Here is a 22,271-nt window from a genome sequence, read left to right on the forward strand (position 1 = left end):
GAGGTGCCATCTCTTCTTTTGGGGAGAAAGGTCCAAGGTCTACATACCAACAGCAGCTGTAGTGAAGCTGGCTATTGGCCCCGGGTGTCCTTCTCCCCCCTCTCCCCTGCGAGTCAGCCGGACACAGAGAGAATATTCTGTTTTGGGTTCCAGATTGTTTAGCTTCCAGATCTCTCCATTTACTGCATGTGAAAGGACAGGAAACAAAGAAACAAAACGAATTACACACTGCAAAACCACAACAAAGGAGATTTTAGATGTGTACAGAATTGTGTCTTTTGACTTCCGCTTCAAATATATTTTTCTTCTTTCTGAAAGAAAGCAACACAACAGATGCCTGCATTTACTATATGCATCATCTTTCAAATCATTTTCAGTTCTCTAACATATCTCTGGCAACAGAACCTAGCAGAGATGCAGAATGAACATTGGTTGAGGGTATTTTTCTCTCTATTAACCATATACAGGCAGTATCTGACTGAGAGATCACAAAGTGAGAGGAATCTGGCCCTCAGAAGGGAAATCCACCCCTGAAAGAGTTATCATGGGGAAAAGGTGTCTCCACTGAAGCTTTCTCACCAATATTTGTTTCCACAACAAGCCATTTTCCCCAAAATCCAATGATCACAGCAACATCCTTCCTTATGCTATCCAAAACTTTCTCTCCCTCCCTCCCTTCCATCCCTCCCTCCATCCCCCCTCTCTATATGTATACATATATATATACATACAAACACATACACACATACATATAAATACACACACACACACACACACACTAGCTTGGGTCCCTGGCGGTGCCTGGGTTAATTTAAAAGGGCACTATTTGTTTTTGGATTTTTGATAATATCAGTTTGGCCGTATGTTATACTATGTCTTAGAAAAAGCTCAGTCTTTCCTGTTATTTTTCATGAATGCTCCCACTAGAAAATGCATAAAGATCTAGGTGAACTTGAATTTCCAAAAATCTTGAGTCAACCCTCCCAAAACTGCACCAGCATTCCCAGTTGGCCATGTTGAATTTGTGTGCCAAGTTTGGTCCAGATGGGTTCAATGTTCTTTGAATACGGGCAAACTCTAATTCCTGGATGTCAAGGTCTATCACCCCCAAACCCCACCAGTATGCAAATTTAGTCATTCTGGGTTTGTGTGCCAAGTTAGTTCCACGCCCATCATTGGTGGGGTTCAGAGTGCTCTTAGATTGCAGGTGAACTATACATTCCAGTCCCCACAACTCCTATAAATCATGGTTAATTCTCCCCAAACTTCTCTAGTATGTTCAGTTGCTGATCAATTCCCCTGTTTGCTCTGTGCCATAGGGTTAAGGGAGAGGCAGTGGGCAGGGTCATGCAAATGGAGAGAGAAAGGAACACTGGGATGTGCTCCCTGTAACCTGCAATGTCCTGGGAGGGAGTGACTTGGTGGCTCCACAGCAATGGGAACTATAGCCTGTTTGTGGAGGCTGAAGGCTGTATGTGTGAGCAGACACCCGTGCCACATACACACATACAGATTTTCACTTTTATTATATGGATAGATAGAGATAGATAAAGAGGCTGGATTTACACTTAAAAATGCACCTGTTCTGAATTACATGCAAATTCAACTTAAGAACAAACCTACTTTGTTTTTGTGGTTTAATAAACTTTTCCCATGTTTTTGTGATAGAACCAATTAGATGACATTTATAATCCAGGAACAAAAATTGTGTTACATAGTGTAATATTATTGTAAACACCAGCAATGTATCATAGAATCATGGAATAATAGAGTTGGAAGAGACCACATGGGCTATCTAGTCCAGTGGTTCTCAACCTATGGGTCCTCAGATGTTTTGGCCTTCAGTTCCCAGAAATCCTAACAACTGGTAAACTGGCTGGGATTTCTGGGAGTTGTAGGCCAAAAACAGTATATATTTATGACATATAGTTGACTGTTGGTTCAGTCCTTACCATCCACTGGGCGCCACAAATCTTTGCCATGTTTGTAGAGAAGCTTGACTGCTACAATTGGTCCATCTCCAGAATATGAATCAGCATTTGTTTTAATGATGAGAAAATTGTGCCCTCGCTCTATCAGTGATGGAGCTTTCAGAGGCATAGGAATAACTAGGAACAAAGAGGTTGTTAATACTTGAACTCATCAGTGATGAAAGCTGGAATTCAGTATTACACTTAATGCATAATCTCAGAAGTACACATCCATAGTTAATTCATAGTTTCAAAACCTGTGTATTCACAATTTCCTGGATTAAAAATCCTCAAATGGATATTTGCTACTTCTTTCATTTTGCTTTAATAATAACCTCTGCTACCCAGAGCAAGTTAGCTTTTCTGTCTTCCTATTGAATTTAGTTAGCTGTGCTAGGAACCTATATTTCAAGGATTTCACAATAATTTAGCTGTAATCAAGCAAAGAGATGAAAAATCTTGAGGAAAACCAGAAAAAAAATCAGTTTTTTCCAGTAACTTTCTCCTTTTTGCACCCCAATAATTTTATTTAAAAAAAACGTACTATTCTCTTATCTGGGCAGAGACCACAAGGGGGTGCTAGAGAGAGAAGGATGATCCATTTTATGCATGGGGGAGGGGGGAATTGAAGGAGGAAAACTATTTCCCCCATTTTTGTGTGTTATTCCCCCTCCCCTCTTCCCATATCATAAATGAGGGTTGCATCCATGACAGAGACATGGGTGGGGGAAATAGCAGGAAATGGGGGGAAGGGTTTTCCTCCTTCAATCCACCCCCACTCTGTAAAATTTCTCTCCCTAGTGCCCCCTTGTGGCCTCCACCCCGATAATGGAACAGTAGTAAAGGTAAAGGTTTTCTCCTGACATTAAGTCTAGCCATGTCTGACTCTGTGGGCTGGTGCTCATCTCCATTTCTAAGCTGAAGAGCACTTTTATAGAAATGACCTTGTGAAGGACTACATGTTTTCTCTGTTTTATTAATGCTGGTGGTTTCTTCTATTTATGTTGCATATCACTTGCTCTTTAAACTGGCAAACCTATGACGTTTCCTACAGCTCAGCACCCTGTTATTCCATTTGTAACCAACATTTATACAAAATAAAAATAAAATAATAATAATAATTATTATTATTATTACAGTAGAGTCTCACTTATCCAACATAAACGGGCCGGCAGAACGTTGGATAAGCGAATATGTTGGATAATAAGGAGGGATTAAGGAAAAGCCTATTACACATCAAATTAGGATATGATTTTACAAATTAAGCACCAAACATCATGTTTAACAACAAATTTGACAGAAAAAGTAGTTCAATACGCAGTAATGCTATGTAGTAATTACTGTATTTATGAATTTAGCACCGAAATATCACGATGTATTGAAAACATTGACTACAAAAATGCGTTGGATAAACCAGAACGTTGGATAAGCGAGTGTTGGATAAGTGAGACTCTACTGTATTATTATTATTATTATTATTATTATTATTATTATTATTATTATCTGCGTACACTGTAAAAGGTTGTTAGAACATGTAAAATCAGTTGGTGAGTTCTGCTGGGAGAAGACCATTAACAAGGACTATTTGAATCTCTCACAAAGGTTATTGTGTGAGTCAGTGCAACTGTTCATATGACTGTATATATATTGCTCTGCATTTCAAAGAGTAAACTTCTTGTTCTTTACTGATCATCTGCATGGCATATCTTTTCTCTGGCAAGACAGTGTGTGAATTGGTCAAATGTGAACTACAAAAGATTTTCATTCCGCCACAAAAATGTTATGATCACATCCACATTTTCTCTATTTTCTTTCTGGCCTTTTTTTTTTGGCATGGAGTAAAGATTTTCATAATGTTTTTTTGATAACAAATATACCTTTAACTGTGACCTGGAAAGGTTTTTCCACCATGCCTGCTACAGTCTTAACAACAAAGACCCACATTCCAGAATCAGAAGGCTGGACATTTTGAACCTGAAATGTCGCTTCCTTTGCTTCTGACTGGTTGCTTCGATTGGTCAGTGTGACAGGCTAAATCAACAAACAATACAAAACAATTAAAATAGAAATGCTTTTACCCCACATTTATTTATTTATTTCATTTATATACTGCTTTTCTCACCCCTGGGGGGACTCAAAGTGGTTCACAACATTGGCAAAGATCCAATGCCTTACATCCATACAAAAAGAACATTAAAATGTAAAAGCAATTGCATATAGCCATACAGTAAATAATTAAAAACTATAAAACCAACAGCATAATCATAAAACATTAAAACATTAAGTAGTAAGACATCTAACATTGCATTGATTCCATGGTTTCCTTTAGCTGCTTGCTTTTGATGTCATTCATTGAATGCCTGCTTACACAGCCAACTTTTGACCTATTTCTTGAATGTCAGGAAGGAGGGGGCCAATCTAATCTTGCTGGGAGGGAGTTCCACAACTGAGGAGCCACCACCGAGAAGGCCCTGTCTCGTCCCCACCAGTCGCATCTGCAAAGGTGGCTGGACTGGGAGCAGGACTTCCCCGGCCAATCTTAACGCTCTAACTGGTTTATAAGTGGAGATGCGTTCGGACAGGTAAGCTGGGCCAGAAACCGTTTAGGGCTTTATAGGCTAAAGCCAGCATTTTGAATTTCGCTTGGTAGCAGACTGGCAGCCAGTGGAACTGACACAACAGGAGGGTTGTGCTCCCTGTGCCCCGCTCCAGTAAGGAGCCTTGCTTCAGGAACTGGAAGTCCCTGGACATTATCTGGATGCCCAGGAATGACTTCTGGTTGAATTTATGATATATGACCAGTGTAGACAGGCCCTCAGAGTGTGGTGGAGTCTCCTTCTCTGGATATTTTTAAACAGAGAGTGGATGGCTATCTGTCAGGAATGCTTTGATTGTGTAGTTCTGCATAGGAGAGGGTTGGGCTGGATGGCCCACGTGGGCCCTTCTAGCTCCAAGATTTTATGACCCCTGCCTCTCATCTTTCCCAAAAGGCTCAGGCAAACAGCTCTGGAAGAGATGGGATGGAGTTCGAGTTCGGGACCTTAAGTAAGTAAGTAAGTAAGTAAGTAAGTAAGTAAGTAAAAGTTTATTTGCATACTGCCCTCTCTCCCGAAAGGGACTCAGGGCGGTTTCCAATATAAAATCAGCATAAAACATTGTACAATAAAACACTGAAAACACTATAAAACGCTATAAGAATACAAAAAAACCCCCATAACAATTTACTAAAACAATCACATAAACAGGAGCAATATAATCACTCAAATAACATATGAATCACAGAAGAAGAAAAAAGACCACTGGGATGGGATAAGTAGAAGGTTTGCAATGCTAGTCACCAAATATCATAAGTGATAACAGAGAATTCATCAGGGGATCTAATCAGTAAAGCATCCTTTCATTATTTCCCATTCTTCCTTATAGTGTATCCTTTCATTTTATCTTTTTATAAAGTGTGTTTTTATTCTCTAATTTACCTTAAGAACGGTTCCATCTTTTTTTATCAGCTTGATCTCATCTTCCATAGGAAGTGGTCTGCCAGTAACAATGCAGGTCAATTTAAAAACTATGCCGGAATTGAGCTCCACAGCATTGGGCAAGTTCTCGATCTGAGGTGATTCATCTGCTTTACCTGTGTACGTATTTAAGAATTGGTAACATAAAATGTACAATGTTCATTTCCACTCTATCTATCTATCTATCTATCTATCTATCTATCTATCTATCTATCTATCTATCTATCTATCTATCTATATATGTTGGCTTTGCATTCCTGGTCATTTTGAAACAATGACTATCATATTTGCAATGATACAGCCTATAAAATGGGATGGCTGAATTAGCTGAGCTCAGGTTCTCATTTTTCTATTGGTAAGTTATTCAATTCCTAAGAGCAAAGTGGAGAAAACAACTGAAATATTTATGCTCACATGTGAGGAGAACATAGACACAAATTTACATCTCTCAGTCACATATGTTTGCTGGAAGTCTGGAAGTAAAGTCCCATACTGTGCAATCCTATGCATATCCTCAGAAATAATTTTTTGAGCTCAGTGGGGGCTCGTTTCCAGGTAAATAATGATAACAACAAACATTTGTAAATAAAGATAATCACTTGTAATAAATGACAAAGGCAGCAATGCTAAGAAGGAAGAGAGAATTTATTTATTATTTTTATTTATTTGCAGTATTTATATATACAGTAGAGTCTCACTTATCCAAGCTAAACAGGCCGGCAGAACGTTGGATAAGCGAATATCTCAAATAATAAGGAGGGATTACAGAAAAGCCTATTAAACATCAAATTAGGTTATGATTTTACAAATTAAGCACCAAAACATCATGTTATACAACAAATTTGACAGAAAACGTAGTTCAATAGGCAGTAATGTTATGTTGTAATTACTGTATTTACGAATTTAGCACCAAAATATCACGATATATTGCAAACATTGACTACAAAAATGGCTTTGATAATCCAGAGGCTTGGATAAGCGAGGCTTGGATAAGTGAGACTCTGCTGTACTCAGGGTGGTTCACAGTGTTGGCAACAATTCAATACCCCTGATAAAAAACAGTATAATCATCAAAGTTGACCCTTCCTTAATAAAACATTAAACATTATTAAACACATCACATAAAATAACATCATATATCACACAACAACATAACCATTGTCCATAAACAGTCCTGGGTCATTGCAGTTTCAATGAGAAGTAGATGGTGTATTCTGATCTCACAAATTTCCCTGAACTACAGGTTCTTGTAATTACTTTAGATACTAAATGTCAGCTACCACATATAATAGCCACAGGAGTTGTAGTTTTACAAGGTCTTTAACCTTCTCTGCCAAAGATTGCTGGTGCAGCACCAAACTCCAGGGAACCCATGGAGTTTGGTGCTGCCTGGGAATTAAAGTGGTGTCAAATTGCGTTAACTCCACAGTCTAGTGAACCCTCAGATTCTATGGTTCTATCATTCTTTCTGGAACAAAGAGTCTTTGACATAAACTTATGAAACATGAAGACTTCTATTGTAGTACAGTGTTACCTTTGCTTTACCTTCTTTTTCACATTGCAGACCATGCCAGTCGAGATGGCAGATGCAACCCTTAACGCTGTTACATATTCCCCGATTATTGCAGTTGTTGGTACACTTGAGTTTACAGTTGGGCCCATAGAAACCAGGCTCACAAGCTGCAAGAACACAGAATAACAGTGAATAAGGCAGCATTACAGGAAAAAAATGTCAATGTGAATGATATTAAGCAGTTGACTAAACCACAGCTTCTTAAACTGTGGGTTGCAGCCCCATTTGGGGTCCCCTAACTGAATATGAGGGTCATGAGATGTTTGTATAGGTTGCCAACTAGTGGCCGTTTAAGAAATTTACATTAACCTGTTAGCAACCACATGTAGCAAATGCTTCAGCTGCCACTTGGGGCTTCTTTTTTTGTGTCAAGAGTGACTTGAGAAACTGCAAGTCGCTTCTGGTATGAGAGAATTAGCCGTCTGCAAGGACGTTGCCCAGGGGCCGCCCAGATGTTTGATGTTTTACCATCCTTCTGGAAGGCTTCTCTCACATCCCCGCATGAACTGGAGCTGACAGAGGGAACTCACCCACTCTCTCTAGATTCGAACCCCCAATCTAGTCCTGCTGGCACAAGGGTTTAACCCATTGAATTCCAGCATGGCAAGAAAAATATGGAAGATGCTCAATGTCTTTCAGTATCAAACATCCAGCCAAGATTTAATTCTATGTAAAAATAAATAAGCACATCCATCTCACTAGTATGCCAACTGGCTTTCATCTTTAACACATGATAAAATTATATGTACATCAAATAATTGTTTTTAAATTATTTTATGTATTATCAGTAAATGTTTGATTTATATACCTGTTTTATATAACTATATACCTGGTGTCGTGCAAAAATTTCTCCAGCAAAAAGGGGTGACAAGAGGAAAGGTTTAGGAAGCCCTGGACATGGTATGAATGGCAAAGTGTACATATTTCTGGCACTTCTATTGGTTTTGTTCCATCATGTCACCATAATTTTAGAGTATATCGCAAACCTTTACCACAAGCTTTGGAAAAGTTACCTTTTTGGACCATGATTCTCAGATTCCCTATGCTAGCTGGAGAATTCTGCAACAGTATTTGGAAAAACAACCTTTTCAAGCTCTGGCCTATTCTAGAAAACCCCTGTGGATACCTGAAACTATGGATAATAGTGAATCCTATATCTTAACTATACATGGGTGGGAAGCATACTTAGAAAGCTCCACAAACACTTTTGGGGCGGCATGGGGGAAGTAGTTTTTTGGAGTATGGATAACTGAAACCATGGATATCCAATCTGTGGATAAGGGGGTCATACTATACTGGGAACAAACCAGCACTTTGCTGCTTCATCTGCAGGCCTACATGTCTCACCTCTCCTCCCAAATTGGTGCTACATACATGATAACACTGACATCATGATTGCACAAAACACCTTCACATTCGTAAAAGCCATTGTGTCTCATCTAATGTGGTTGCTCAAATTAAGTTGAGTAGGTGGTTGAAAAATGGAGGCAGTCTCATAATACAACTACAGAGTGGGAATTCACCTGGAATCAGTAACTTGTCTAGCGTGTTGTTTTTCTTCTGTAGGATATGACAGTTTTCTCCCTGTCCGACCCTAATACATACACAAGCTTTGCGCCTATGACTTTACCTTCATCACAATGGAGCCCCTTCCATCCTGAAGCACAGGAACAGCCGTATGGGTCAGGCAGGCAAAACACCAATGATTTGCAACCTGATTTTTCCTCACAACGCTCTTGGCAAGCCCTCCCAAAGGAATTTTCTGCACAAGCTACACAAGAGTAAAAAAAATGTATCAGGTTCATGCTTTTTCTTTGAATACCCATAACTCAGCTCTAAATTTCCTGGTGATTCAAGACTAAACTTGTTCATCTTCAAACAGGCTGTAGTACAAATGTCACAAACTATTTGAACTTGGTGAAATTTAATTAAAAGATACTCAAGATCACATTGCACAGATTTGAAAATGATAAGACGTTTTCCTCAATTTAGCATGTCTTCATAAGCTGCGAAGAACACTACTGTGGAGTAGATGCACAATGGAGGATCTTCTAACAGTGACACCAGAAGTACTTGAAGTGGCCAGCTTCTGGTCAAAGGAAATTTGTAATAATGCCAAGTTTTTGTGGTTGTGGTGTTTTTTATATATTATAGCTGTATTCTCAATTTGCTTCTGATATGATAAATAAATAATAAGATGCAAAAATGCTTACTCAGATGTGGCTAAACTACAAGTAAGAATAAACCAAGTATTCTGAGGATGAAAATGGCCTATGGTCTAAAAGCATTAATAAATAACTCTTTCAACAATCTCTGTGTATTATTCTATATACTCTTTTTCTTGCTCTTTTTATTGTATTAGTTTTAATGTTTGGATTTAATGGTGTTTAATAAAAATATTGATAAAAATAAAAAAAATCTCTGTTGAACTTATATTTCATGGAAATATTATAGAATTACAGCACACATGTAATGAATGTTCTAGTATGAGAACGAGAATAGTTTCTCTTCTCTCCTCCCTATAATTTTAATTTTCAAAGATTCATCCATGTCTCTTAAACTGCAATCTACTCAGAAATAAGTCTAAGTGTAATATGGCTGAATCCTTAGAATGTCGAAGTTGGGTATTTTTTGACTGAACAAAAATAAATAAATATCCCAGAAATGTTGCCTCTCCTTACCAAGAAGAGCTTAAAGACTTTGATAACAAATAGTCAGACAATGTGTAACCCATGTGAAGCATAAATGCACAGCAATATTTTCTCTTTACCTTTCTCACAGGTTTTCCCCATAAATCCTGGCGGGCAAATGCATTCACCAGTATCTTCATGACAGATACCACCATTATTGCAGTCTGGACAGTGAAAGCTACATTCAGGTCCCCATCTTTGAGCTTCACACCCTGGATGGAAAAGTGTAAATAAGAGTTTGTGAGTGGACTGGAATTACTTTCTTAGTTGGTTCCCTACCTTTCTCTAGAACATCCAGAATTCATCAGCAAATAAAAATATATAACACAGATTAATTAAAAACAGAGGACAATTTTAAAAGCGGTGGCACAATGGGTTAAACCGCTGAGCTGAGATTTGAATCCGTGGGATGGGGTGAGCTTCCATTGTTAGCCTCAGCTTCTGCCAACCTAGCTGTTTGAAAACATGCAAATGTGAGTAGATCAATAGGTACTGCTTTGGCAGGAAGGTAGCAGTGCTCCATGCAGCCATGCCGGCCACATGACCTTGGAAGTATCTATGGACAACACCAGCTCTTTGGCTTAGAAATGGAGATGAGCACCACCCCCCAGAGTCGGACTAGATGTCAAGGGGAAACCTTTACTTTTTTTATTGAAATTGAATCAATGAGGGGAAAATCAGCATCTGCTTTGATTAAAGGCTGATTTGACACAACTTGTTTCAATTGTCAAAGGGTGACTGTACATAGAACACTATTCCAGGGCTGATCCGGAGTAGTGATTGCTGGATCAGCTCTGGACAGTTTAGATCACCACTCTACAGCATTGCCAAGATAGAAAGTAATCCTGGCCAACCAGCAGCATCAAACCAAAGTCCCGACAGTCCATCAATACGTACCTCCAACTGCCTGAGCCCAAGGAACATAGGCAGGAACCAGCCAAACTTCTTTTATGGGCAAAAGGTCACAATTTGCTCTGAATTTCAAGGGAGAATTTGGACCAGCCCCCAACTTTGTTTAACATGGTTCAGAGCCATGTTAAGTAGATTTGGCCCATACTAACTCAGATCAACTACATGCATTATTTAACTACCATGGAACTGGTTTGCTGGCCCTTTGGTGGGGTTTTTTGAGCCAGGAGCAACTTGAGAAACTGCTAGTTGCTTCTGGTGTTAGAGAATTGGCTGTCTGCAAGGATGTTGCCCAGGGGACGACCAGATGTTTTGATGTTTTTACCATCCTTGTGGGAGGCTTCTCTCATGTCCCTGCATAGAGCTGAAGCTGATAGAGGGAGCTCATCCACACTCTCCCCGGGTTGGATTCAAACCAGCAACCTTCAGGTCAGCAACCCAACCTTCAAGTCATCAGTCCTGCCAGCACAAGGGTTTAATCCACTGCACCACCGGATAAGTGGTCAGTGCAAATGTGCCCAAAGACTTGTTGAATAAAAAGGCAATTGCCCACTGGTGGAAGAGCAAATAAGAAAGGAAAAAAATGTGGTCTAAATCAGGGCCATAACTGTGGAGTAGATAGTGATATCACTGCAGAATAAATGTCAGAAGAATATAATACAGATTGAGTATTTCTTATCTGGAAATCCAAAATGTTCCATAATTGTTCATGTGGGGGGGCTGAGCTACTAATACCTTTGTTTCCTGATAGTTAAATGTACACAAACTTTATTTCATGCACAAAATTATTTAAAATGTGTATAGAATTACTTTCAAACTATGAGTATAAGGTATATACGAAACATAAATAAATTTTATATTAAGACTTGGGTCCCATCTCCAAGATTATACATTTGCAAATATTCCAAAATCTGAAAAAAAAAACAAAAACCAACCCAAAATCCCAAACACTCCTGTTCCTAAGCATTTTGGATACGATCTGTATACAAAGAGTTCTATCGGAAATTACTTTCCATGTAAGAAATAGAGCAAACCTTACTCCGTACAATCAGCCTGGTATAGGCTGCTGTGAAATGATTTCCTCCTATGTATCTGGCAGAATAAACGGCTGCATCCTGGAGGGAGACCTGGGAGATGGAATACTTGAGTAGTTTTGGAACTTCCTGCCTGAGGACAGAGTATATGAATGTACCTGGAGGAGAGAGAAGAGCACATAAAAATACAACAGAAAATACTCACTTACGCAAAAAACACTTGGTTGTTAAGATAAGATAGTTAAGATAACCTCAGGATCAATGCAAGAACTTAAATGTTTTTATGTTGCGTTCGTGATTGTTATTTATAGTTTTAATGGCTTTATTGTTATATGCGGTTAATTTGATATGTGATGTTTCATATGTGTAAGGCATTGGATTTTGCCACGGATAATGTTGTGAACTGCTTTGAGTCCCCCAGAGGTGAGAAAATAAATAAATAAATAAATAGTTTCATCTCATAGGTGTGAACTTCCTAAAACATGTTGACCTGAACCTTTTTCGGAGTATAGGGAACCTACATACAATTTTTGCTACTTGTACCAAATTTTCTGTTAAAAAAATAATGGCCAGGAACACATCCACTTCCATAACTGAGATAAGCCTCTGGTACGGCTGGGAAAAGTCCATTTGGTTTCAAGCTATATGAGAATTGCAGCTAAAATCAGAAGGAACAGAGGAATTTGAGAAGAGTTGTAGATAATACAATTATTCCTGCTAAACATGTTCAGTGACCCTCATAATACTATATCATTGGGGTGAGTAAGAGAGACAGTGAGATGTAGTGATTAGGGTATTGGACTATGTCTCTGGAGTCCAGGGTTCGATTCTCTGATCAGCCTTAGAAACCCAGTGCATAACCTTGAATCACATACTCCCAGCTGCAGAAAACCTCATGACAGGGTCACTATATATTTGAAATGCCGTTAAGTCATAAACGTTGCAGTAATGTGTGAAGTCTTTTCTCTGCAAGGCAACCTCTAAGTTCACCCAATGACTCCTCAAATTTATATGATGCTATCTTCAACGCCCTTTACAAGAAGTGTGTCTTTCTACAGCAGACCTGGAAAACAGAATGTCAACTCAGGTTCACCAGAAGAAAGGGGGCATAGAAAAGGGGCATAGATACCATTTTTGTAGATGACTGCATCCTCCTCCTTCACTTCCTTTTTGACAAAGGTAATGTTGACATCGTCCCTCTTGTTTGCTGTAATAGTTAAGGACACTGGAAGGAAGGAAGCTGCAATTTGGAAAGAAAAATAAAAAACTATTACACAAGCAATATAGATCAGCTGCAACAAACATTACTTCCATAAACTGTCCAGAAGGAAGAGGCATGCATAGTATATTAAACAGTGGAGTCACTAAAGCTGGTGTCACCCAGTACTTAAAGCATGGTGTCACTCCTATGAACCTCCTCCCAGACCACAGTATTGCAGCTAAAATACCATGATATGTGAGTGTGAAGAAGAGCAAACCACAGACCACATACTACAATGCAGCCTGAGCCCTGCCATATGCACAATGAAGGACCTTCTTACAGCGATACCAGAGGCACTCCAAGTGGCCAGCTTCTGGTCAAAGGATATTTAGTATAATACTAAGTTTTTAACTTTGTTTGTAGTTTTTCTATACATTATAACTGTATCTCAATTAGCTTCTGACATGATAAATAAATAAATTAACGAGAACAAAATCAGCTACTACTTTAAAAAGAAATCACCATAATATGGTTTTAGTCCTTGTAGTTCATGCAGACAAACCTATGTGGTCTGAAGTGTCACTGTAATTGAGTAATAATGACAGCTCTGACCAGAGCGCATGCACATTTGATGGTTCAAAAAGAAAATTAGCAATTTTTTTGTGTAATCTGGATTTTAAAATTTTTTTGTATGGTTATATCTATTTATCTACAGGGATATTTACATTTGAAAAAATAATAAATTTCTACTGAAACACTGCTCAAAATCTTCATAGACCCACATTTTTGTGTCACCCTTTCTGATGGTGTCAGCCGGTGTGGTTTGCAACCCTCACATAACTCCTAGTGATGCCACTGATACTAAGGGGAAAATGCAGATTTATGCTATCAAAAATTTACAGTATCTGCAACTCAATCATCCATACCTGGAATCAGAAACAACATGTAAAACAAGAATAAAAGGTGCAGCAGAGTAACAATAATAAAGTATATAGAATTAATCACCCTAATCGATAGTAAATGGTTTTCCTAGCTATATGCAGAAATCTGCATAATATATTAGTGTGTGTATGTGTGCAACTGAATTAACAACAACAACAAAAACACCAGTAATTATATTCACTGCAATATACTGTATTTGCTTCATTGGCATTCCCACTAGCCTGAGCATCCTTTGCAGAACTCAGCTAGGTCTGGAAAAAGTTGTTTAGTTTATCCACAAAGTCCTCAGTTCACAGTATTGTTAGAAGGGAAAGGAATCCACATTCTCCTGTGGGCTTTGTTCCAACATATTTTTAGCTCATGGCCTATATTTGAGTAATTCATTAGTTTACAAATGGTCTGGATGCACTATTCATAGAAAAACAATAACTGGGCTTTGCAACAGGGATTGTTTACATCACATGGTGATTAACATCTTAGGCTCAGATTGTAAGGTTTCTCAAGGTTTCTCGCAAGAACATCCATACACTCAATAGGAGGTTCACTGGTTTCCCAAGCCACAGCTTCTTCCTTTAGCTTGGAGGATATCCCAAAGCAGCCCCCATCCTTCATTCTATGTTTGCCATAGAACCTATTTGCCATAACAACCTGTATTTTGAAGGAATTTCAAAAAGACTACTGGTTATATAGAAAGCTGCTTGATAGGATGCCAGATTCCTTGTCTACTTGCGACCTTATCATACAGGCCACCAGAATCGCCACAAATTGTGGCAAATCCAGCCGTGCCCATCTGGGGGTGTGGGGAACCCGTCCAACTCACAAATAACTCCATGCCATGGTGGGAAATGTTGGCCACCTGACTTTTCCCCATTGTTGCTTCTGCAACATGGGAAGCCTCCTATGTTGCTGCCACGGAGGCATACACTGTTTTCACAATAGTTTAGCCATGGAGCCCTGCCAGAAATAGTATTGTGATGTTGGAGCCAGTGAGTTCCGTGTCTAAACTATCGCTGAACCAGCATATGATACTGAAAAAAACCCTGTCTGATGAGGTCGTAAGACTAGGGATGTCAAACACATTTTCACTGATGGCCACATCAACCTTATTATTGCCTTCAAAGGGCTGGATTTAATTATAAAATTGTATAGATAGAACTATGCTGCCATGGCATTGAAAGCCTCACATACCACATTAAATGACATGGCGGGCTAGATTTGGCCTCTGGCCTTGCATTTGATATGTGTAACCTAGACTAAGGGTGAGCATGTATAAGAGTCTTGAGGGGAGAACACTGTGAAAGCCAATGACGAGGTGAATTGTCTCCCAGAAAGTGCTGCAGAGGTGACACTCCCCACAAGTGCAGTTCCCTTCCAACTTGTTGTTTATTTGTTTGGTTGTTTCCGACTCTTTGTGACCTCATGGACTAGCCCTCGCCAGAGCTCCCTGTCGGCTGTCGCCACCCCATCTCTTTTAAGGTCAAGCCAGTCACTTCAAGGATAACATCCATCCACCTTGGTCGGCCCCGCTTCCTTTTTCCTTCTTTTTCCGTAGCATCATTATCTTCTCCAAGCTATCTTGTTTTCTCATTATGTGGCCTAAGTATCCCTTCCCACTGCACACCCAGTTATATCATAGAATCATAGAATAGTAGAGTTGGAAGAGACCACATGGGCCATCTAGTCCAACCCCCTGCTGAGAAGCAGGAAATCGCATTCAAAGCACCCCCGACAGATGGCCATCCAGCCTCTGCTTAAAAGCCTCCAAGGAAGGAGCCTCCACCACGGCCCCGGGGAGAGAGTTCCACTGTCGAACAGCTCTCACAGTGAGGAAGTTCTTCCTGATGTTCAGGTGGAATCTCCTTTCCTGTAGTTTGAAGCCATTGTTCCGTGTCCTAGTCTGCAGGGCAGCAGAAAACAAGCTTGCTCCCTCTTCCCTATGACTTCCCTTCACGTATTTGTACATGGCTATCATGTCTCCTCTCAGCCTTCTCTTCTGCAGGCTAAACATGCCCAGCTCTTTAAGCCGCTCCTCATAGGGCTTGTTCTCCAGACCCTTAATCATTTTAGTCGCCCTCCTCTGGACGCTTTCCAGCTTGTCAACATCTCCCTTCAACTGTGGTGCCCAAAATTGGACACAGTATTCCAGGTGTGGTCTGACCAAGGCAGAATAGAGGGGGAGCATAACTTCCCTGGATCTAGACGCTATTCCCCTATTGATGCAGGCCAGAATCCCATTGGCTTTTTTAGCAGCCGCATCACATTGTAGGCTCATGTTTAACTTGTTGTCCACGAGGACTCCAAGGTCTTTTTCGCACACACTGCTGTCAAGCCAGGCATCCCCCATTCTGTATCTTTGATTTCCATTTTTTCTGCCGAAGTGAAGTATCTTGCATTTGTCCCTGTTGAACTTCATTTTGTTAGTTTTGGCCCATCTCTCTAGTCTGTCAAGATCGTTTTGAATTCTGCTCCTGTCTTCTGGAGTGTTAGCTATCCCTCCCAGTTTTGTGTCGTCTGCAAACTTGATGATCGTGCCTTCTAACCCTTCGTCTAAGTCGTTAATAAAGATGTTGAACAGAACCAGGCCCAGGACGGAGCCCTGCGGCACTCCACTTGTCACTTCTTTCCATGATGAAGACGACGCATTGGTGAGCACCCTTTGGGTTCGTTCGCTTAGCCAATTACAGATCCACCTAACCGTAGTTTTGTCTAGCCCACATTTTACTAGTTTGTTTGTCAGAAGGTCGTGGGGGACTTTGTCGAAGGCCTTACTGAAATCCAGGTACGCTACATCCACAGCATTCCCTGTATCGACCCAACTCGTAACTCTATCGAAAAAAGAGATCAGATTAGTCTGGCATGACTTGTTTTTGGTAAATCCGTGTTGACTATTAGCAATGACCGCATTTGTTTCTAAGTGTTCGCAGACCACTTCCTTAATGATCTTTTCCAGAATTTTGCCTGGTATTGATGTGAGGCTGACCGGACGGTAATTGTTTGGGTCGTTCTTTTTTCCCTTCTTGAAGATAGGGACCACATTTGCCCTCCTCCAATCTGCTGGGACTTCCCCCGTTCTCCAAGAACTCTCGAAGATAATTGCCAGTGGTTCTGAAATAACTTCCGCTAGTTCCTTCAGTACTCTTGGGTGTAGCTGATCTGGCCCTGGGGACTTGAATTCGTTTAGAGAGCCCAAGTGTTCCTGGACAACTTGTTTCCCTATTTGGGGTTGGATTTCCCCCAATCCTTCATCCATTCCGTGTTGCTGAGATTGAAGATGGCTTTCTTTTTCTGAGAAGACCGAGGCAAAGAAGGCATTAAGTAGTTCTGCCTTTTCCCTGTCCCCTGTCGCCATCACCCCATCTTCTCCTTGCAATGGCCCTATCGCCTCCTTTTTCTTCCTTTTTCTACCAACGTAAGCAAAAAAGCCTTTTTTGTTGTTTTTTATGTCCCTGGCAAGCCTGAGCTCATTTTGCGCTTTAGCCTTGCGAACCTTTTCCCTACAGGTGTTGGCTATACGTTTGAATTCTTCTTTGGTGATTTCTCCCCTTTTCCACTTCTTGTGCATGTCACTTTTGAGCTTTAGCTCAGTTAGAAGTTCTTTGGACATCCATTCTGGCTTCTTTGCACTTGTCTTATTTTTCTTCTTTGTTGGCACTGTTTGCATTTGCGCCTTGAGTATTTCACTTTTGAAAAACTCCCATCCATCCTTAACTCCCTTGTTTTTTAATATAAAGCTATTTGCTCCCAACAACTTTATAACAGTGTTCAAGGTGTTGTTTTTTTTCATTGGGTGGAGTTACTGGGTCATTTTAGACCCATGACAAGGTTTTTGTAAAAACAAAAAGTCTACATGTCACCTTATTTAAACATCGTGTTTTTTAAAAGATTCTTTTTATTCCTGGGGGTCCCAAAAACAATCTTGGAGGGCAGCATGTATCCCATAAAGAACCCTTTGTCTATCCTGAATCTATTCGCACTCGCGGTAACTCTCCAGAGCCACAACTAGAGGAACTGTCAATGCACCCAACCTGTTTGTTGGCAGTGAATTAAAAATGTCAGGCACTATATCTGTACAGCTTTGTATGAAAAAGTGTTGCGTCACTGAATTGTTGCCATTCCCTAATGGGTTATAGCATTGGCATCTCAACTTTCTTTTCTTTAGAGCAATGATCTTGTGGGGCAATTGGGCTTATTAACAAAAGACCCTCTCCATAAATGAATAGCAGAGTAACTTATTAGCAGCAGCATGACACAGTACCAGTAGCCAAAAGTGATATAAAGAACAAAAACACAGAGACCCAATGTTATCTCTTCCTTAGGAGGCTTTTCTTTGAAGCAAAATAATATGGTTGCACTATTTACAAGAACAAGGTTTCTGTAACACAAATAAAGTTCTTTGTACTCCCTTCTTTGCTTCCACATTGGGCTTCTTTCTCATGCAGACAAAAACAGTTTCGCTCTCACAGAAACTCCTTTCACATCGAACTTACGCAGGGGCTTCACACAGTAGCTTTACACACAGCATCTTTCACACTGAGGCTTCTCTCACTGAAGCTTCTCACACTGGGACTTCATACTGGGGCCTTCTCACACTGAGAGCTCTCTCACACTGAAGCTTTCCCATACTCCTCAGGACGACACTAGTTTTGGCCCACTAACTCTAACAAGCTTCGGCCTACTCATTCTCCTCAGGACGATGCTAGGTTATTTAACCCTTTCAGTGCTTGACTCACATTTTTGTAATTAAAAATACCTAGTTAATTTTTTTAATATTTCTGACAATGATTGTGGAACCCCTTTCATGGGAAGTCTTCTTATTTTCTTTTTCTTAGTAGGGGAAATGTTTTACCTAAGTAATTATGGAGTTGTTGGTGTTGTATGCCTATGTACATATTTAAGAGGTATGCTTTTTAAAAATGCTTTACTCTATCAATGTTTATTGAAAATATGTTTAACTATTTTAAGCATGTTTTCAACAATAGAGATGTTGAATTGACTTTTTAAAATTTCTGTAAAATAATTGTTTTAGCAGAATTCTATTCTGGGGAAGAAGCAAGATATAAACTCAATGAATGAATGAACTGAACTGAAATGAAATGAAAGTCTACAACAGCAGCATCCAAAATGGCTAGCCTTCTACTTTTGAAAATATTCTCTGTAGTCTAGGATGCTCCCACATATTGCAAAAATAATAATATACTGGACTGATAATAGACAGGATGAATATAAGACAAGAAAGGAATTAAACTTAGTTAGAATTAATGAAATCAGATCAAAGATATGTCTATGGAAACATGACCTCTGACATCTAATACAGACGGCTGTAGTGTGAAGAAGACAGATGTGTGACAAAATTCCAGAAATGGTCCCTTCAAAGGGCAACATGAGAGGGCTGATGAGATCTTATTTTGGTCATAGACATTCAGTCACAGACACAATCTCTTGACTGTTTTGAACAATTTAACAAGGAAAGCCTTGTCTGCACTGAAAAATTGGAGGACTGATTGGTATTCTTCTTCTTCTTCTTCTTCTTCTTCTTCTTCTTTTTTTTTTTTTTTTACAAAAACCCTGATTATCATCCATGCAACATCTGCTTTGTGGCCAGATGCGTTGTCCATAAAAATTCCAAAGTAACATAGAAACAAAACAATTAGTAATCCTATAATTTATGAGAAATACTTCCAAGCATCTTGTAATTATCTTTATCTCCTATGGCAGTAAGTTTTAGAACACATCTGTTAAACTTCAAATCTCTTAGTTTTGCATAGGTCACATAGATTGCCAGATTGCTTTCTTATCTCAGTTCTGGCTTTCTGATTGCCAGAACTGAGATAAGGATCAACTCCCATTCCACCCATTTCTGGAGACAAAGCTGCAGGAAATCTCACTTTGCCTTTATCCTCAAGGAATAAAACTTACTATGCTGACTGTGTTTTATATGCAATAGGAAGGGTGCTCTCACAAGTTTTCCATATCTACACATCTTGCATGTAGTGTGCTTTGCTTTGCGACAATTCACTGGATCTCATAGAAGAACTTGATTTATAAGACTGTATGCCAAGGCATCTCTGGGAAAATCCCATTGTGGGAGAAAAATATAGAGAGCATGTGTAAAGGTAAAGGTTTTTCCCTGACGTTGTCCAGTCATGTCTGACTCTGGTGGTTGGTGCTCATCTCCATTTCTAAGCCGAAGAGCCGGCATTGTCCGTAGACACCTCCAAGGTCATGTGGCCAGCATGACTGCATGGAGCGCCGTTATCTTCCCACCAGAGCGGTACCCATTGATCTACTCACATTGGCATGTTTTCGAACTGCTAGGTTGGCAGAAGCTGGAGCTAACAGCGGGCGCTCACTCCGCTCCCGGGATTTGAACCTGTGACCTTTCGGTCTGCAAGTTCAGCAGCTCAGTGCTTTAACACACTTCGCCACTGGGGCTCCTCTGAGAGCATGTGTACCTTCTAATATCTATTTTGATCATGATTCCTCCCTTTTAACAATAATTAAGGAGGCCCTTGTTGGAAATAGCAACCTTCTCAAGCCTGCAGTTGTTATTAGTTATGTATATAATTGCTGACTGTTTTGTACATGTGTGTATTGGTATGCAATTTTATCAACTCTTTGTTGTGGAAGAGGCTGCAGACCATGTGATCAGGTCTGGGCTTGTTCAAGGCTCAGACACCATTTTAGAAAGAAGTTCAATTTAGACTTCCATAGGAACAGTATGCTTAGAGATTTCATTGGACTTTCAAATTAGACACAGACTGTATTAGACTCTCAGAACAGAGAGATACTTTGGGCTATGGACTATTGAATCTGAGAAAGATGCCCTGTGTCACCTACACAGAGAAACTACTTCAAATCCTATTTGTACCTATATGCTGAATACATGAAGTTTGTGAGTAAACCATCTATGTTACTTTTAAAGAAGTCTGCTTTTTTTGTCTCTTGAGAGCATAATTTAAAGGCAAATATATTTTAAGGTAGAGTAGATATTTTATAGGGAACTAAAAGGAACACCTTTGAAACTCTGCTGAATATATATATGTGTGTGTGTGTGTGTTTTGTGCATTGGCATATCTTTGTCCCTAACAGAACAGTTCAACAGCTAAGAAACCTAGTTGCCTTGCATGAATGTTGATGAATGCCATTTTCCCAAAGGGTTGTGACGTCTAACAGGTCATATCTTTCCAAAGAGCATAAAATCTCCAAAAAGGTTATGGAGATTTCCATTTTGCAAAAACTCTGCCAAAGTGTGTTGGTGCTTCACCAAACGAAAAATTTCAGAATTTCATAGCTTTGAGCCATGACAGTTAAAATGAAATCAAATTGCATTAATTTTACATTGTAAATGGATCCTAGACATTCATTCTGAGTAACCAAGAGCAGGAATTGGGTGTAATTTCATTTTACCTTCCCCCTCTTGTGTTTGAGCAAACTATATGCCAAGACACAGTTCCTTTGATACTAGTGGATATATGCTGTCACAAACAGTAGCTATTTATGCTCCACTGAAAGCACCCTGGATATAACGTCATCCCATCAGGATTACTTACTACCCGTGCTTAATTATTTATCTCTCTCTATGTAAAGATGAAAGCAAGACTTTGATACTTGGTATGTAAATCTTTGCTTATCATGTTTAATACAGAAAAATCTCCACATACTTCTTCCCATTGGGTGAGATGACAAATCCTTGTGTATCTCTGAACATTTTTTTTGCGGAAAACTCTTTTGATCAAGTTGTGTGAGTGATTTCTCCCAAATGAGCTATTACTTTTCTTGCACAAATGATCATAGCTATTGGTTGTTTGCATGTTTTCATTAATATCCTATTGTACAGAAGTTTCTTGTGCAAATTGAAGAACTTGATTAATTATTGTGGGAGGGGGGGCAGGGAAGCACCCGTCTTTTCACTTTCACACATACACACACAGTCTTTTGATGGTCATTGACAGCATTGTCCTCAATGAGGACAAGACTGTTTCCCAACTTGATATCTGTGTTTTCCTCTAAAACAGTAAAAGTACCTGTTTGTTGCATCTTCATTGTATGTATCCTCTTCACTTTATCTCTGCATTTCCCTTCACAATAGTATACTCCAATACTTTCACCAGACTTTTCCCTTTGCCATACTACTTTCTTTGACACTCCTTTGGTTTCATTTTCCACTACTGTCAAGGGGGACGGATGCTGGTTCATCAAGGCATCATAATCTCGGCCAATTTTGATTGAGTCCAGGGAACACCATCTGGATGTGATACAAATCAGCGAGGTCTCTGAATCAACCTCAGTTGGGAGTGAATTGATCAGTATTAAATCAAATGTTGCTTCCACGACACCTACAAAGAAAAGAACAAGTGTTTAACTCTTTTTGTTTCCTTTTTAAAATAATTATCGTACTGGCATTTTAAACAGAAATACAAAGAAAGGGAAAGAGGAA

At 39.6% G+C, this 22,271-nt stretch overlaps 1 protein-coding gene across 1 annotated transcript in view; it reads right to left on the reverse strand.

Moving 5' to 3' along the window:
• Positions 1-22,271, reverse strand: part of tek (TEK receptor tyrosine kinase) — a 47,229-nt gene that overhangs the window by 18,353 nt on the left and 6,605 nt on the right. Inside the window, exons 2-11 of the mRNA XM_008103456.3 lie at positions 21,859-22,170; positions 12,821-12,931; positions 11,697-11,849; positions 9,829-9,960; positions 8,689-8,829; positions 7,031-7,165; positions 5,447-5,601; positions 3,848-4,001; positions 1,953-2,108; positions 48-182 (exon numbers count right to left, since the gene is read on the reverse strand). Coding sequence (XP_008101663.1) covers positions 48-182; positions 1,953-2,108; positions 3,848-4,001; positions 5,447-5,601; positions 7,031-7,165; positions 8,689-8,829; positions 9,829-9,960; positions 11,697-11,849; positions 12,821-12,931; positions 21,859-22,170 — 1,584 coding nt within the window. The remainder of the gene's footprint in view (positions 1-47; positions 183-1,952; positions 2,109-3,847; positions 4,002-5,446; positions 5,602-7,030; positions 7,166-8,688; positions 8,830-9,828; positions 9,961-11,696; positions 11,850-12,820; positions 12,932-21,858; positions 22,171-22,271) is intronic.

The sequence above is a fragment of the Anolis carolinensis genome, chromosome 2 (assembly GCF_035594765.1).
Source record: "Anolis carolinensis isolate JA03-04 chromosome 2, rAnoCar3.1.pri, whole genome shotgun sequence".
Lineage (NCBI taxonomy): Eukaryota > Metazoa > Chordata > Lepidosauria > Squamata > Dactyloidae > Anolis > Anolis carolinensis.